The following is a 15,715-nucleotide window of genomic DNA, read 5'->3' as shown; positions in this document are numbered from 1 at the left end:
CATTTCTATTGTACAACTCCCTTGACCTTACTAGACATTGCTTTGCTTTTATTTCTACTGCTACCTGAAAGGCACTCCATTTTTTTTTTTCTCTTTATTTTCCCCCAGATTCTGTTCTCAATACTCTTTTCTTCTTGCTTCACACACTGTTTACTATCCCTGCATCAGAGTATCTGTATAATGAAGACATTTAATTTCTCTCTCGATGCAGATTTTCCATTTTATATTTTGTCAGAAGAATTTTTATTCGTTTCTACCTCCAAGTATAGACTTTTTTCTGAGTCTCCGTGCACTAGTTATTCAGCCAAACTGTACACTCTGGAAACTTCTTTGACTTTCCCCCTTTCTTTCCAGCATGTAATACGTTATCAGTTCCTGTATATTTGACATCTGAAATAGTTTCCTTCAGTGAGTGCCCTGTTCCCCTGCTGTAGTTAAAGCCGTCTCACCTCACTGGGTCACTGAATCGGCGTGTCGCCTTGCTTGTCTGCCGGCCCCTACTCTCTCCTTACGAGTTTCTCTCCACCATTGTCATCTTACAAAACCACAGAACTGGCCATGTCACCATCCTTCTGCAATATGTAAGAGGACCTCAAAAGCAGAGAGAAAAATTCAACAGACATTCCTATACTTATCACCCAGGTTTGACAAATATTAACTTTTATTTTTCTTTGCAAATTTGATTCAAATCTTTTGGTGAAGTAAATCAAATATGTCCATGTCTACCATCCATCCTTACTCAAGTCAGTGTACATTCTTCTTGCCCATATGTGATAATTATTCTTAGGATTTATATTATAGGCATGCCTGCAGATATTAGAGTTTTGTTTCCAGACCACTGCAATAAGGTGGATATCACAATAAAGTGGGTCCCACAGTTTTTTTGGTTTCCTCAGGGATGGAGTCTATGTGTGTGTGTATGTATAGCTGATTCTTGCTGTTGCACAGCACAAAGTAACACAACTGCTAAGTCACTTCAGTCGTGTCCGACTCTGTGCGACCCCATAGACGGCAGCCCACCAGGCTCCCCCGTCCCTGGGATTCTCCAGGCAACAACACTGGAGTGGGTTGCCATTGCCTTCTCCAATGCATAAAAGTGAAAAGTGAAAGTGAAGTTGCTCTGTCGTGTCCGACCCTCAGCGACCCCATGGACTGCAGCCTTCCAGGCTCCTCCATCCATGGGATTTTCCAGGCAAGGGTACTGGAGTGGGGTGCCATTGCCTTCTCCAGAAACACAACACTGGATAGCAATTATACTCCAATTAAAAAAAAGGCTTATTTATTCTTTTTAAATCTGGAAGCAATTTAAAGCGTGTGTCTGTGTGTGTGGTGTGTGGTGTTTACAGTCTCCATCTGATTTGTTCCCGTTATGGCCTTGCCGCCTTTCCTCTGCCACCCTCTTCCCATCCATTTTGGCTTCCCTTAGACTGAATCTTTTCTCAGTATGTGACAGCTGATCAGTTCCTCTGAGCTCAACTTTGTCTATATTTCTATTTTAAGTATTTTTTCACTTCATTTACTTTTAGGTAATTATAAGCATATTTTTGCTGTTCTCTTTTATTCAAAGTTTAAGAAAGCTTATTTTTTAGTCAAGTGATTAAAATACTTTATCTTCTTATTGTTTGCTTATACTTCTTTAGATTATGTTTGAATATGTGGTCTGTAATTTATGTGGTCATACATTTGGAATTCATTAATTTTTTTCTATGTAGTCAAATACACATTCTATTATGACAAATGTTTCATTCAAATGAAACAACAAGATGCAGTATTCTCAGTAGGATATCAAGTTTTTCACTGAGAAATAATAATTCATGATCTATGGTTATAAATATATTATTTTTATGTTTTAAAAGCTACCTATTAGACATTATACAGATTATTATATTTTATATTATTTTTTATATCAAGAAAGATAATATATAAAACTATATTTCTATATATAAATTATTTCAATTAAAATAGTTTACTATATAAATATAAAATGGTATAGCAGAATATTATGCTGGAAAAAAGATGGCTTGAGAATCCAAAAACAGATTGTATTGAATTTATCCCATGCAAGTTGGATAAAATTGACTCATTATTTAAGTTCTTCAGTATTTTGTGTTTTTATGAAATGAGGAAATTGAATTTGATCATCACCAAGGTATTTTCCAATTGTATCAAATGCTATGATAATCCCTTTCCTGAACATGTATATGTTGTTTTCACTTTGAAGTCAGGTTTTCATTTTTTAATCATTGCAGTTATAATTTTAAGTGAAAATATTAATGAAAATAAATGTGCCACAATTAAATCATAATTACTCAAGTAAAAGAAAAATTACTAGGCATGCAATGACTATTCCTGCTCTGGAATGCTACGCTTTAGTGAAGCTTCCCCATGACATCTGCTTCTCAGGGAGGATTGTTCATCAGTTTCGATTGTTTAAAACACGTGCTGATGTTTGTTTAATGTGAGCATCAGTTAACGTATTTTAATGGACCAAGTTAGACTGTTGCTTGAAAAACAAAATTGAAAAAAACTCCACCACGGTCTCTCTCGTTAGCATTCTTGTAAGCCTGAAAGTGAATGTTGCTCAGTCGTGCCCGACTCTGTGACCCAGGCCAGAATACTGGAGAATATAGAATTCTCCAGGCCAGAACACTGGAGTGGGTAGCCTTTCCCTTCTCCAGGGGCCTTCGCAACCCAGGGATTGAACCCAGGTCTCCGGCATTGCAGGCGAATCCTTTACTGTCTTAGCCACCAGGGAAGCCCAAGAATGCTGAAGTGGGTAGCCTATCCCTTCTCCACCAGATCTTCCTGACCCAGGAATCGAAGTGGAGTCTCCTGTATTGCAGGCACATTCTTTACCAACAGCTATCAGGGAAGCCCTCCTTCAAACCTGGTGGTATATAATTCCTAAAAATATTTTGTTAAAAGAATTTCTAAAATTATAATATTCCTACTTTTTCCACATTGCAACTTTTCCCACATGTTTCCCAGTCCCTAGACAAGTGGCATCTGGAGAGGGCTGCAGCATGGTTCTGGGCATTGCCTGTGGGCAAGTCCGCGGTGTCTGCTGTCTGCTCAAAAGCGTGTACTCTAAGCAGACAGTTGGTGCCCTAGCAGTTCTGTTCAGTGTCTTGGTGTTGCCTCCTGGCGTCCTCTTGAGAAGGCACTGTGTGTCCTCCATCGTGAATGTCCGTGTAAACCTGTTTCCCAGTTCACAGGTAAGAGTTCAAGAGCTTAACTGAGTTTAAAATACTGAGTCCATGAGGTCTGACTTGAAGTGAAGGGACTAGACTGAAGGGTTCTGCTGTCCTATGTTTGATTGTTTTTACTCCATTTAAACCTTGTTAACTCAGTCTCCACTGATTTATCTTTGGAACTTAGGAGGAAAAGTATTGAATCTTTATAAAGGAATACTAGTGATATTTATTTAATATATTTATTTAATTAATACACTTGATATATTTATTATATTAACATTAGTTAATATTAAACAATATTAAATATAATATTGAATATAACATTATAATTAGTATAACAATATTAAATATTGTATTGAATATAATAACAATATAAAATATATTATAATAATATTTAATATAATATTGAGAAGCATAGTTTTTTAAGGCCCTTATTTTGATATGTTCAAATTCTTATACAGATAATATGTTAATTGCATATTGTTTTGTTAATTAAGAAAAAGATAAGACTTTAATGGCAAATCTACCAATTAGCATACCATATTTAATATTTTCTCTTTGAAAGCATTTCATTTTTTTGAAGAAAACCAACTCTGGACAGATTCAGTAATTCTTCCTTTATAATTCAGATTGCTAAACTTTTTCAATATGTGAAAATCTGTTAAGGATTGTCATTCGTCACACCTTTTTGAGAGAGAGTGTAGACACACCTGGTACTCAGAAGTGTGTAGGGATGACTGTTTGCTCTGACAGGGAGGCAATATGTATCTGAAGTGAAGAGAGGCTGGACGGGAATGAGACACTGCCCATCTCTGCCAGAACTAGAAATGTGGCTCATTGGATAGACTGTAGAACTGCCATGACTAAGGCTCAGTCCTAGATAACATCTTTAACTAGGAAAGAAAATAAGTCATCTCTTTATTAATTCAGATACTGTCTATAGATGTATTGTCAAGGGCAGTCTTTTTTTTGTAAGATTTTATTTTGGTTAAAACCTTTTGCAAAAAATGATATGTTTGACACCTCATACATTTTATCAGAGACCTGTCATAAGCAATCTGGAATTAAGATAAAGAATGTCTCCTTAAGCAAACAAATAATCTTCTTTGAAGTTGCCAGCTGTTCTCTTTGGCTAGAGAGACATTAGAACTTTGTCACTTTTAGAATATGTCACACAGCCATGGCTGACTTTTAACACCGTAGCTAACTCTAAGAGTTGGAGAAGAGGTTAAACAATTTTCCGAAGGTCTTTCAATCTTGACAACAGAGTCTGGGTCTTTTGAATTCCCCCAGTCTCCACATTTTTCGGTAATCACTAGCATGTATTGCGTCAATAAACATCTATAAACATGTAGTGGGTGCCTACAATTTGCCAGCCAGTATTCTGGGAGCTGGCACACAGATATGAGTATCACAAAGTGTGGTTGACAGGTGAGAGAAAGAAACAAATTTGCAGAGATGTGATAAACGCTGTGACAAAGACAAGCACAGGGTGAAGAGAGTGCCCGAAGGAGGAACAGCTGATCCAGAACCTAACGTAGACTAGGGTAGAGGGAGGCTTCCCAGGGCAGGCAGTGGCCTCACGTAAGTCAGGGGGCTGCAAAGAGTGGGAAAGACTCTCATGACCCCATGGACTGTAACCTGCCAGGCTCCTCTGTCCATGGAATTTTCCAGGCGAGAATACTGGAGTGGGTTGCCTACTCCGGGGGATCCTCCAGACCCTGTCATCGAAACCCTGTCCCCTGCATTGGAAAGCAATCCCTTACCACTTGGCCACCTGGGAAGCCCGTTTTTAAGTTGGACGCGTTCAAATCAAATTTCTCGTCTGCAGGTATATATTTTATACACTCTTAAAATGATTACAATGATTATTTTAGAAATAATTGAGTAAACAAATGAATGATCACAGTTGTTTTTTCTGTCATACCTAGACAACGATCATTTTATGTAGCACCACGTCTGCACATGAAGGAGGGTGATCAGTCATACAATAGCAGTTAAAGGCTAATGTTCTAAACAGTAACCCAGCCTTTGTAAACGTCAGTTTTATTTTACAAAATCATATGATTTATTTATTGCTTTCATATTACGTATCGTTTGTTCTGATGCTTCTGTGGGTACATGTTAGGCTTCTTGGTATTTATTTCCAGGATTCAGTCATTTTAATGCAGTAGTTTGTGACCTGTTCTGGAAAGATTTCTGCTGGAAGAGATGGGTACACTAACTGGACACCACATGTTGGCTGTCACCTGCCTCAGTAAGGACAAGGGAAAGTTTTCATCTTCAGGGAGCTTATAATTTATCGGATGGGCATGCGGATAAGGTGTGCACACAAAAGGCTGTACACAGTAGAAGAAAACGCCAGGTAGAGTTGAATAAATACTGGTAAGCACAAATCCCATGATATAAGGACTCAAAGGAGGAAGTGATCATGTGAATCAAAGGAGCAAGCTGGTGTGAGGGATCTTATTAATATCAATAGAAAAGTGTGGGCACATTCTTTTTCTGGTTTCCTTGACAATAATGGAGTATAAGAAATATTTGGATATATTTTTCAAATTGTCACCTATAAGAAATGGAAGCACTCAAATTCAATTAGCTAAGAGAAGACTAAAATTGCAAAGCTTTATTTAATGCATATCTGAGACATTTATGGCTTCTCTCTGCTTTACAAAATAAGCTTCTCTACAAAATAATTCTAAGTGTTTTGTATTAATGAAAGTGCAGTACAAAGGCATTTGAGCTTAACAGTGCAGAGCCACAGTTCTTTTGTAAAAACGGTACAGCCAATTTGCTCATATGAAAGGGAGTGGGCATTTATTTCTGGGCGTGTGCTTTGACAATGGAGAGTTTGGAAGATTATGTTTTCTAGATTTATGACACCCGAAACTTTGTGTCATCTAGCTTTTTACCTATTTTGGTCAGTGTAGTTAGGTTTTTGAATTCACTTGTCTCCTTGAGTACATGCCAAGTTTAAACTCATTGACTGTTTATTGAGCATCTGCTGTGTATAACCAGAGGAAGAAATGGCAAGCCCCCCAGGATTCTTGCCTGGGAATCCCATGGGCAGAGGACCTTGGCGGGCCACAGTCCGTAGCGTTGCAGAGGGTTGGACACGACTGAGCAGCTAAGCAGTCTTAGCTTTATATATAAAGCAGTAACGGTATTACAGTATGTACTGTAGTCAGATTACATGAGGTGTGAAGGGGGATACGCTATAGCATATAAGTGTGATCTCCATTTGCTAAAGAGCCGATACACTGACTGAGATGAAGGGAAATATGAGGATGATTTAAAACTTGTATATAAAGTCAGCCGTTATCACATCAATGAAATCAATTTGTTACCTGTGAAATATGATGAATTTCATATTCCTGAAATAGGAATATGTGTATTTATACATATAGGATATTTCCTATTGGATTCTGTCTACAGAAGGTATAGAAACATGTCAAAGTCCTCATTATCAGATAATATTACATAAACCAAGACAACAGCAGTTAGAAATTCAAATATAGTTATCCTAAAAATACAGCTTTGAAGGAATAAACAACATGAAAATGAGGTTAATATTCTCAAATCTTTCATTTACAGAGTTATAACTACAGTGTATCAATCACTTTCATAGTGCTGCTAGGTACTTATAATAATTTTGATTTTCATGGCAATCCTGTCCAATAGATATTATTTCTGTTTTACCAAAGAGCAAGCTGAGGCTGAAATGGTTGAGCCAGAATTTGATCCCATGTGTACCTGATTCTTTCCCATTTTGTGTGTGTGTGTGTGTTTAGAGAGAGAGAGATGTTTGTTTTGTAAGAGATATTCATTATCTTCTTAGGAGTAAACTCTTCTAAATGAATTTAACTCCATGTATTTGGTATTTTGGAAAAGTAGGACTTTTTTCCATGTAAGAAGGAAACCAAGTTTTCTTTCAACCCTGACAGCGATAATGACTTAGCTGTATATCCAGCTGTTTGAGTGGGCCTATTATTGTCACAAAATACATGCTCCTCTTATGTAAAATCCATTACAAAGAATGTAGAAGTTACTCATGCAAGCAAGTATAAATTTACTTTTCCACCAGCAAAAATCTCTTCAATTTATCATTTTAATCTATACTGTTGAGACCTGATATTAGCAGTCATTTACAAAGCTTCAGAAATTTAGTGAATATTCAATTAATAGTAATAATGTTGTATCTGTGCCAGATGGAACAAAATAGAGGGATCAAAAACATCAGTTCAGTTCAGTCGCTCAGTCGTGTCCGACTCTTTGCAACCCCATGGACCGCAGCACGCCAGGCCTTCCTGTCCATCACCAACTCCCGGAGTTTACCCAAACTCATGTCCATCAAGTCGGTGATGCCATCCAACCATCTCATCCTCTGTCGTCCCCTTCTCCTCATGCCTTCAGTCTTTCCCAGCATCAGGGTCTTTTCCAATGAGTCCGCTCTTTGCATCAGGTGGCCAAAGTAGTGGAGTTTCAGCCGCAGCATCAGTCCTTCCAATGAACACCCAGGACTGATCTCCTTTAGGATGGACTGGTTGGATCTCCTTGCAGTCCAAGGGACTCTCAAGAGTCTTCTCCAACACCACAGTTCAAAAGCATCAATTCTTTGGCGTTCAGCTTTCTTTATGATCCAACTCTCACATCCATACATGACTACTGGAAAAGCCATAGCCTTGACTAGATGGACATTTGTTGGAAGTTGTAATGTAGCGGGAAAACTGATTCCCTGACCTCTTGGCTTTTGGTTCCTAACCAGTTACCCCATACTTCACAGGCTCAGTGTGCAACCTTGGACAAACACTTAACCTCATTTTAAAATGTATAATATTGAAATTAAAAAAATGGAAAGGTGCCTCAGATCAGAAATCCTGAGGTTCTTTAAAAGGCTTAAGTTCTAATTCACTGAAGGAAAATGAATTTTATATAGTTAGATATTTTTGAAACAAGATGTGGTATAAGTAGTTTAAATAAGTAAGAAGTATGGCTTTTACATTTGTCTATCTCAAAGAATTGCTCTTTGAATAATTTTCTCATTGTTAAAAGCTGAAAAACAGATTATTTCATTTGGCTTCCAGTTAACCATAGTATCCCATACACGAGAACAGCTTCATTATGTAATGCTTTACAATGAACTGTCTTTTAATGTGGATGCTAAACTCCTCCATTGAAGTTATATTTTCATTCAATGACATTCAAGTGTCTTAATGTAATCAGTGGTTTCTTCTTCCATACCGTTCTTTCTGATTTGCCATCATTTGCTTGAAACGAAAGTTAAATGCTTGCCTATGTTAGCTGCTCTGTTCTTCTCTCATAAAAGCAGGACGTAAGCGCTTGCATTTTCAGTGGAGCAGAGCTCTGTTATCCAGTCCCTGACTGGGCACCAGCAAGAGGTGGTTCTACAGCAATTGAATAATGAGAGACTGCCTCTGCAATATAATTGGGATTTTTTTTTTTTTTGTAGTATTTTGTATTTTTCGCAAGGTATTGTCTAAATTCTCTTTGACCCTGTAGTTATTAAGGAATATGTTAATTTCCACATATTTCTAAATTTTTCAGGTTTTTCTCTTATTGATATCTAGTTCTAGATCAGTGTAGTTGAAAAGCTCTGAGATATGATTTGACTCTTAAATGTGTGAAGGTTGGTTTTGTGGCCCAGGAATGGCATAATGACATATCCTTAAGATTATTGTTATTATTTTAAGAATTGAGAAGCAAGACTGTCATTTGATGTTAAAATAGTCATTATTTTATAAAACAGGTTTGGTAGCACATTCGGGGGTGGTTGGTTGATTTTACTTTGTTTTGTTTGTTTGCTTTTATTTTTTATGTACTTAAAAAAAATTGGTGACCCCATGTTGAATTTTGTTTTCATTTTCTGCTCCAAGAAATTCCAAAGTTTGGGAACCAGTGACCCTGAGAGTGTAAAGTCAGTGACACGTAAAGGACATCTGTGTGTGGATTTATATGGTTTTCTGTTTGTGCGTTTTTCCAGTTTTGTTTGTGCTCATTTCTCTGATAAAGAAAGTGAATTAGTGAGAAAGCGTGGAAGGGGCAGAGAAAGAGTGAGGGGGTGTACAAAGACGCTGCCCCGGGACGCCGGCTGCTGCCCGTGGAGGCGTCCTGGGCCAGACTCACCCCTGCTGCTTGGCACTGCAGTCTTTTTCCTACAACAATAAAACAGAAATTAGTGTTTGCTTTTTCTAAGGAAAAAGAGAAACATCAGAAACACTTAACCTTTCTGTAAGAACAAAAGGAAACACCGCTTTTTTCCCTTCTTTTTTATTTTCAGAAAAAGTCTTGTCAGCCTGTATTAGAAAATGGAAATGTGACTAAAGCTCTCTGGCAAAGACAACTAATAACCATTCTACAATGAATCATCCTTTTGTGAAACAAAGTCCATCTCCTGGAATAAAGCTTTTAAGCTGGTGGCCAAGGGATTAGCTTTCATGGTGTTATTAGATGTTTAAAAATTGGGTGATTGTCGAAGGCTGAGTTGGGGGCATTACCAGAGTCTATGCCGTTCATTGGCTATAACCATTTCTTCCCCTTCCCAGGCCCCAAAGTTGATGTCATTTTTTTCTAAATGTTCTTGGGGGTCATTATACAGTTTCTTCTTGAAGTATATTTTGAAATAGGTGATGATGAAGTTTCATGAAGTGTGTTACTAGTGTGTGTTACATGTAATTAGGTTCCTAAAATAGTCTTTCTTGTTGGTAAAAGTGTAAAGAATAACAACCACTTGGAAAGGGATTTTAATAATTACAATAAAAATTTTAAAAGCATGTATTGGCTGACTCTGATATTCTGGCTTATTTAAATTTTCCAATATTCTTCTAATATTAAGTATATCTTCATTAAAGGATTATTTTTAACCGTGAAAACCTGAGGCAATTGAAATGTCCCCTAAAGGAAGAATGTTTACATAAATTATGATGCATCCCTAGTGTGGTATACCATGACACCAAAAGAAGGGGTAGAACAGAACTATAGTTGCTTTAATGGAAGGAGTGTTGTGATATTTTATTGAGCACGAAATATAAATATAGAGCACTTAGTATGATTTTGTGTTGTTTAAAAAAATATATAGGTTGATACGTGTGCTTAGTCCTTCAGTCGTGTCTGACTCTTTACGACCCCGTGGACTGATTTGTGTGTGTATATGCATGTGTGCACACATATAAGTATACACGTATATGATATGTATGCATGCATATTAATGCAGCATAAAAAGGTTGCAGAAGATGCACATCAATTGCTAACCGTGGTGACCCCTGGAGAGCAGAACTGGGAGGTATTGACAGAGAGGGGAGGCACTTCCATTTAAAAAATTTGTGCAGTTAAAAAAATAAAAAGCAATTAATTTATAATTTAAGAAAAATATGAGAGAGAACAAAGGCTGAATAAACCTCACTCTAATGTCAGCTATTAATTTGTTGGAGACGTGTGTCAGTTCAGCTTAGCTGCTGATAATGATCTGAAGTAAGACATGCTCTGCATATGCAATAAAAAACTGGTTTTTTTGGCTCCTCCAGCAAGCCCTAGTAGAGAGATTCCCTTCTTCTCAGCCAGGAACTGTGGTTCCCTCAGATATCAGTCACCTCATGATTGCTCACATCTAATGAAGAGCAAACTGAGGTGAGTAAATGAGGTTGAACAGGTTACTTCAACAGGTAGTCAACCCAAACTAATGCGAGTGGTTGTTGGGTCTGAAGACAAGCGCAGGGGATGCCAGTACAGAGCAGCTGCTTCCTTGGCGAGTTGAACAGCGAGCGGCGTCTCTGTGCCCTGCTGCTGACTCACATTTAGTCACCAACTCCGGAGACAAAGATGAATGCCAGGTGGGAGTTAAGAGCTAATTTACTATTTTGAGAAAAGCCAATCACATTTATTTTGATTTCCTACTCTAACATTAAGTCTACTTCTGACCTCAAAGGAAATAATTGCCTATTTTATAAAGTCATTAGTTTTACTGAATAGCATTAAAAAAAAAATAAAAAAAGCAATCTCTCTCATACTACTCTGGTGTTTTTAAAAATAATTAAAGAAAGTCACAGTGCCAAGATATTTTAAAAATATACTCTACAAACACAGTTGTTATCTCTAGATGAGGTTTAATGCTGAAAACAAAAATTAGACCTACCTTTCCTTTAAGGACTACTTAGTTCACCTTAGGCTTTCAATTATTCCTGAATATCCAGTTTTGAAAGAAGAAAGCAATGCTAAGGCGATGGCACCCCACTCCAGTACTCTTGCCTGGAAAATCCCATGGACGGAGGAGCCTGGTAGGCTGCAATCCATGGGGTCGCGAAGAGTCGGACACGACTGAGTGACTTCCCTTTCACTTTTCACTTCATGCATTGGAGAAGGAAATGGCAACCCACTCCAGTGTTCTTGCCTGAAGAATCCCAGGGGCGGGGGAGCCTGGTGGGCTGCTGTCTATAGGGTCACACAGAGTTGGACACGACTGAAGCGACTTAGCAGCAGCAGCATAACTAATTTAATTAAAAAATAAATGTATGCTCTGAAAACCTAACTTTTGCAAACCCTCTGAAATTGTACAAAACATATTTTCTCTTTTGTACAATTTAAGTTAACGTTAACAATTAGTAACGAGGTTTTTCTTTTAAGTTTTTCTTTTCTTCCTGATTGTGAAAGGCATATATGCCAGAATGTAGAAAAAATTAGTACACTTAACTACATAAAATTAAGAATTCCTCTAAGAAAAATACTGTAAGCAATGTAAAAGTGATGAGCTGGTCTAATAAAAGAATTTTAAACGTTTTTCTTAAACATTTAATATATATGACAAAAGGGCTAATTTCTTTTAATATGCAAGCAGTTCTCACAAATTAATGAGAAAAATATGCCAAATAGTCAAATAGCAGACTGTGAACAGATAGTGACAACAAGAGAAATGAAAACGACCAGTAATCATAAGAATGACGCCTAGTCTCAATGAGAATTGAAAAACTGAAATTAAAAGTAAATATCAGTAGACACGTTCAGAAGTGTTTTAAAAAGTTTTATTGCGCCCACAATTTTTATGCCATAAAATCCACCTATTAAAAAAGTCAGTAGTGAGGCAGCCACCAACAGAATTCAGTTTTCAAACATTTCTATCAGGCCCAGAGGTTCTTTTTCTGGGTATTTTACGTATATATGGAATTATAAAGCCTGTGTCTTCTGGATCTGGCTTCTTTCAGTTAGTGGCTTTTTTCCATTAGCGTAATGTTTTCAAGGTTCCTCCACATTTTATCACGTGTCAGTAGTAAATTTACTTTTATCTGTAAATATTATCACATTGTGTAGACATACCTTGTTCTGTTTATCCATTCACCAGTTGGTGGATATTTGGATTGTTCTGAATTTTTGGCTCTTATGAACAGTGTTACTGAATCTTACGGTAAGTTTATATTTTACTTTTTTTGAAATATAGATGATGTACAGTATTATATAATTATAGGCATACAGTATAGTTTTATAATTTTAAAAAATTGTATTACATTTATAGCTATTATGAAATACTGGAAAAATCAAATCTAAGTGTAGAGTACCATGAAATATCACACCCCTAAAGAGTTTTCTTTTATAATTTTCAACCTGGAATAAATGATTTAATGACTTCAGTTTGAGGATTTTGTGTACTAGTGAATCCATATACTCCAGGAAATAATAGGAACAACAGCCTTTTGGCCCATAGAAACGACACACACAAAAAGAGTACATTTGGTTTTTTGACAGAAAAAACCATAACCTGATTGATATGTATTTCACGTTTTTTGACTTTTAACATAATGTGCTGGTCATTAGCTTATCATGCCCTCATTTGAAAAAAAACAACAAAAAAAACCATTTTAGTTGATTAAATCTATAATGAGTTTAGAAAATAATAAATGAGTGGAGCTGCTCTCTTCATTTGATGAAAAGTTTGGGGGCATTAAGTGGTCCCCAGTATCACATAATGCCCCCAGTGAGATGCCAAATGCCATGCTCATTAATTTGAGTATGACGCACACACTCTTCAGAGGCAGAGTCAGTCTACCCTTGAATTTCTATTCAAAGGAAAAATTATAGGTTAAAAAAAAAAAAGGTAAAATCTGTGTTTTCACCAACAGTGGATAATAACATTTACAGATTTTGCAGAGGTATAAGTTTAGCTCTCCTTGGGCATCAGAACAATGTGGTTACAAATATAGCTAGGACATCTGCAGACAGGAATTTGTGGTCTCATTATAGTTTGGAAACCCATTTGCTATTATAAATCTGAAGCTGGCTAGATCAATAGAGAATCAACTATTTTTGCAAGTTTCATTTTACCAGATAGCTGTCTGCTTAATCCTTTCAGTTGGAACTTTATGTTTTAATTCTGGAAGGCTGAAAATCAGTTTAAATGTGCCATATCCTTGCAAATTATCTTATGCATCATGTCCTAGATGCAACTTAGTCTTTTCTTGGTGACTAGGTGTCATCATTATTTATTTGTTTTGATTATGCTGCTGCTGCTAAGTCGTTTCAGTCGTGTCCGACTCCTAGCAACCCCATGGACTGCAGCCCACCAGGTTCCTCTGTCCATGGGATTCTCCAGGCAAGAGTACTGGAGTGGGGTGCCATTGCTGTTTTGATTATGGTGATTAGTTAAAATCAGGGAAGCTCTTACAACAAGGATGGACGGTGGGCTGAAATACGTTCTTAGCCATTTGTCCCCTCACCCTCGCTTCCTGCCAGCTCAGGCCATGGTCTTCAGGGACTGCTGTTGCGAGGCGGTGTGTGCCTGGTCAGGTATCAGTCATTGTTCGGTGACTCCTTTTCAGTGAGTCTGTGATTCCATAGCATGAAGAGTCATTTCCTCAAACATTTCTTTTTTTTTTTCTGCTTCAAAAGCAGTTTTAACATCCATATTTCTTCCTTCAGAGTTGCCATCATCTTTTTCTCTCCTTTTATTCTGGTTGTCAGTAACGGCCCGTATCATTCAAATACTTGTTTCCTGGTTTCGTCATTGATATCTCCTGGTATCCGTGCTGGTTACCATGGACATCTCTTTGTTTGCTAGTTCTGGCTCTCCTGTCTTCCCAGAAGCCTCACGTTTGTTTCCTAGGTTGTGCAGGAGAACTCGCTCTGCACCCCCGCAAGCTTGGAGCCAGGGTACTTTGTGAAGGTTTTATTCTAGTCTTCTAGACTATATAAGACTTCTGTGGCATTGATATTCTTCTTAGTGTTTGACTTCAAGCAGAATGCTCGGCACTAGCAACGCTGGAAATCACGCTTTTGACATCTTTGTCAGTCGCTTTCAATGTGAGTAATTTTACTCATTATTTAGAGAAACTTGATCCATAGATTTAGTAGAGGAGGTGATGCTCAAGAGCAGAAAAATAATATCTAATTGAAAATCAGTATTAAATCCTCTTTCTTAGAGTAAGCTCTACAGTTGTTGGAAAACCAAACAGATAGTTGTCCAAGCTTTTTATACGAGACATTGTGGTAAGTTTTATGGGAAGAGAATCTAAAAATGAATAGCATATTCACCCTCTAGGATGAGGGAGGAATTTTCACTGTATTGAAAGTACAGCTTCCTAAGCTAGGAACCCTGAAATGAGGCTAGTGGGGTACAGTAAAGGTGTTAGGGTTACCAAACAGAGGAGCATGTGGGGGGGCTTATAAAGGGGTATAGTTTGGAAAGAGCTCCTCAAAGATAAGCTTCTTCATGGTTAATGAAACATGGTGGGAAGATTATTCCAGAGAAAATGCAGGGTTAGAAGAAAATAATTAGTTACGGCAGGAGAATATAAAGCTTAATCTGGAAACAAACTCGTGGCTGGTGTTGAGAGAGTCAGAGGGATAGGATGAGAAGAATGGACATAGAAAGGGAAAAGTCTAGTGGGAGATGGGTTGAAAACGCATAGTGAAGGGCTTTAAATACCTAATGAAGGACTCTGAATATCATTCTCAACCTAAGAGTTTTTAAAAAGAGAAGTGGCATAATAAGATCTATCTGGCAATTGCTTTTTCTCTAGTAAGCCAGTGGTTCCAGAAACATTCTATTTATATTAGTGAAGGATTATAGATACAAAATGCCTGTGCAGAGGCAAGCATTTGTTTGTATATCACATGCTTGAAAGGCATAGGAGGCGACACTCACCAGAGACTATGTGATTGCCTACAGTGTCACCATGAGCAAGAAGAGCCATCTGCCCTGCTTTGTTTGGAGCCCAAAGGACCCACCTTAATTTATTGGTACCTTCTAGTATAGATGTGGCTAGGACCTGAGATACCTTAGGTCAGCCTTGTGAAAATATTCAGGAGTAAAATTGTGCCCTTAAATGAGTTTCCAAGATACAGACATCAGATCTTCTCTGGCGTATATTCTGGCTTTACTTTAATTTTCTTAATCCCCTTAGAGAGTCAGGTGCATTTGCTCAGTAACTTACCTTTTCACTGAGCATTTGACTGGAGGGAGAGTAACCACTATCTTTCATTCAGAGCTGTTGAAATTTCCGTCCCAGGTTAGATTCCAG

The 15,715-nt window shown here is 37.5% G+C and overlaps 1 protein-coding gene across 8 annotated transcripts in view; it reads left to right on the top strand.

Annotated features, from left to right (window-relative positions):
- The window catches only part of PRKN (parkin RBR E3 ubiquitin protein ligase), a 1,234,790-nt gene that overhangs the window by 194,101 nt on the left and 1,024,974 nt on the right, over nucleotides 1–15,715 (top strand). The window contains exon 1 of one of the 8 annotated variants that reach the window (XM_024996685.2): nucleotides 13,795–14,495. The exons of 5 other annotated variants lie outside the window; for them this stretch is intronic. In XM_024996685.2, coding sequence (XP_024852453.1) covers nucleotides 14,435–14,495 — 61 coding nt within the window. In that variant the 5' untranslated portion in view covers nucleotides 13,795–14,434. Of the gene's footprint in view, nucleotides 1–13,794; nucleotides 14,496–15,715 lie in introns of those variants that run through there. 2 more of the 8 variants (XM_024996684.2, XM_024996689.2) reach the window with 2 other exon arrangements.

This window comes from Bos taurus, chromosome 9 (genome assembly GCF_002263795.3).
Source record: "Bos taurus isolate L1 Dominette 01449 registration number 42190680 breed Hereford chromosome 9, ARS-UCD2.0, whole genome shotgun sequence".
Taxonomy (NCBI): Eukaryota; Metazoa; Chordata; class Mammalia; order Artiodactyla; family Bovidae; genus Bos; species Bos taurus.
This window is presented reverse-complemented; position numbering and strand designations above follow the sequence as displayed.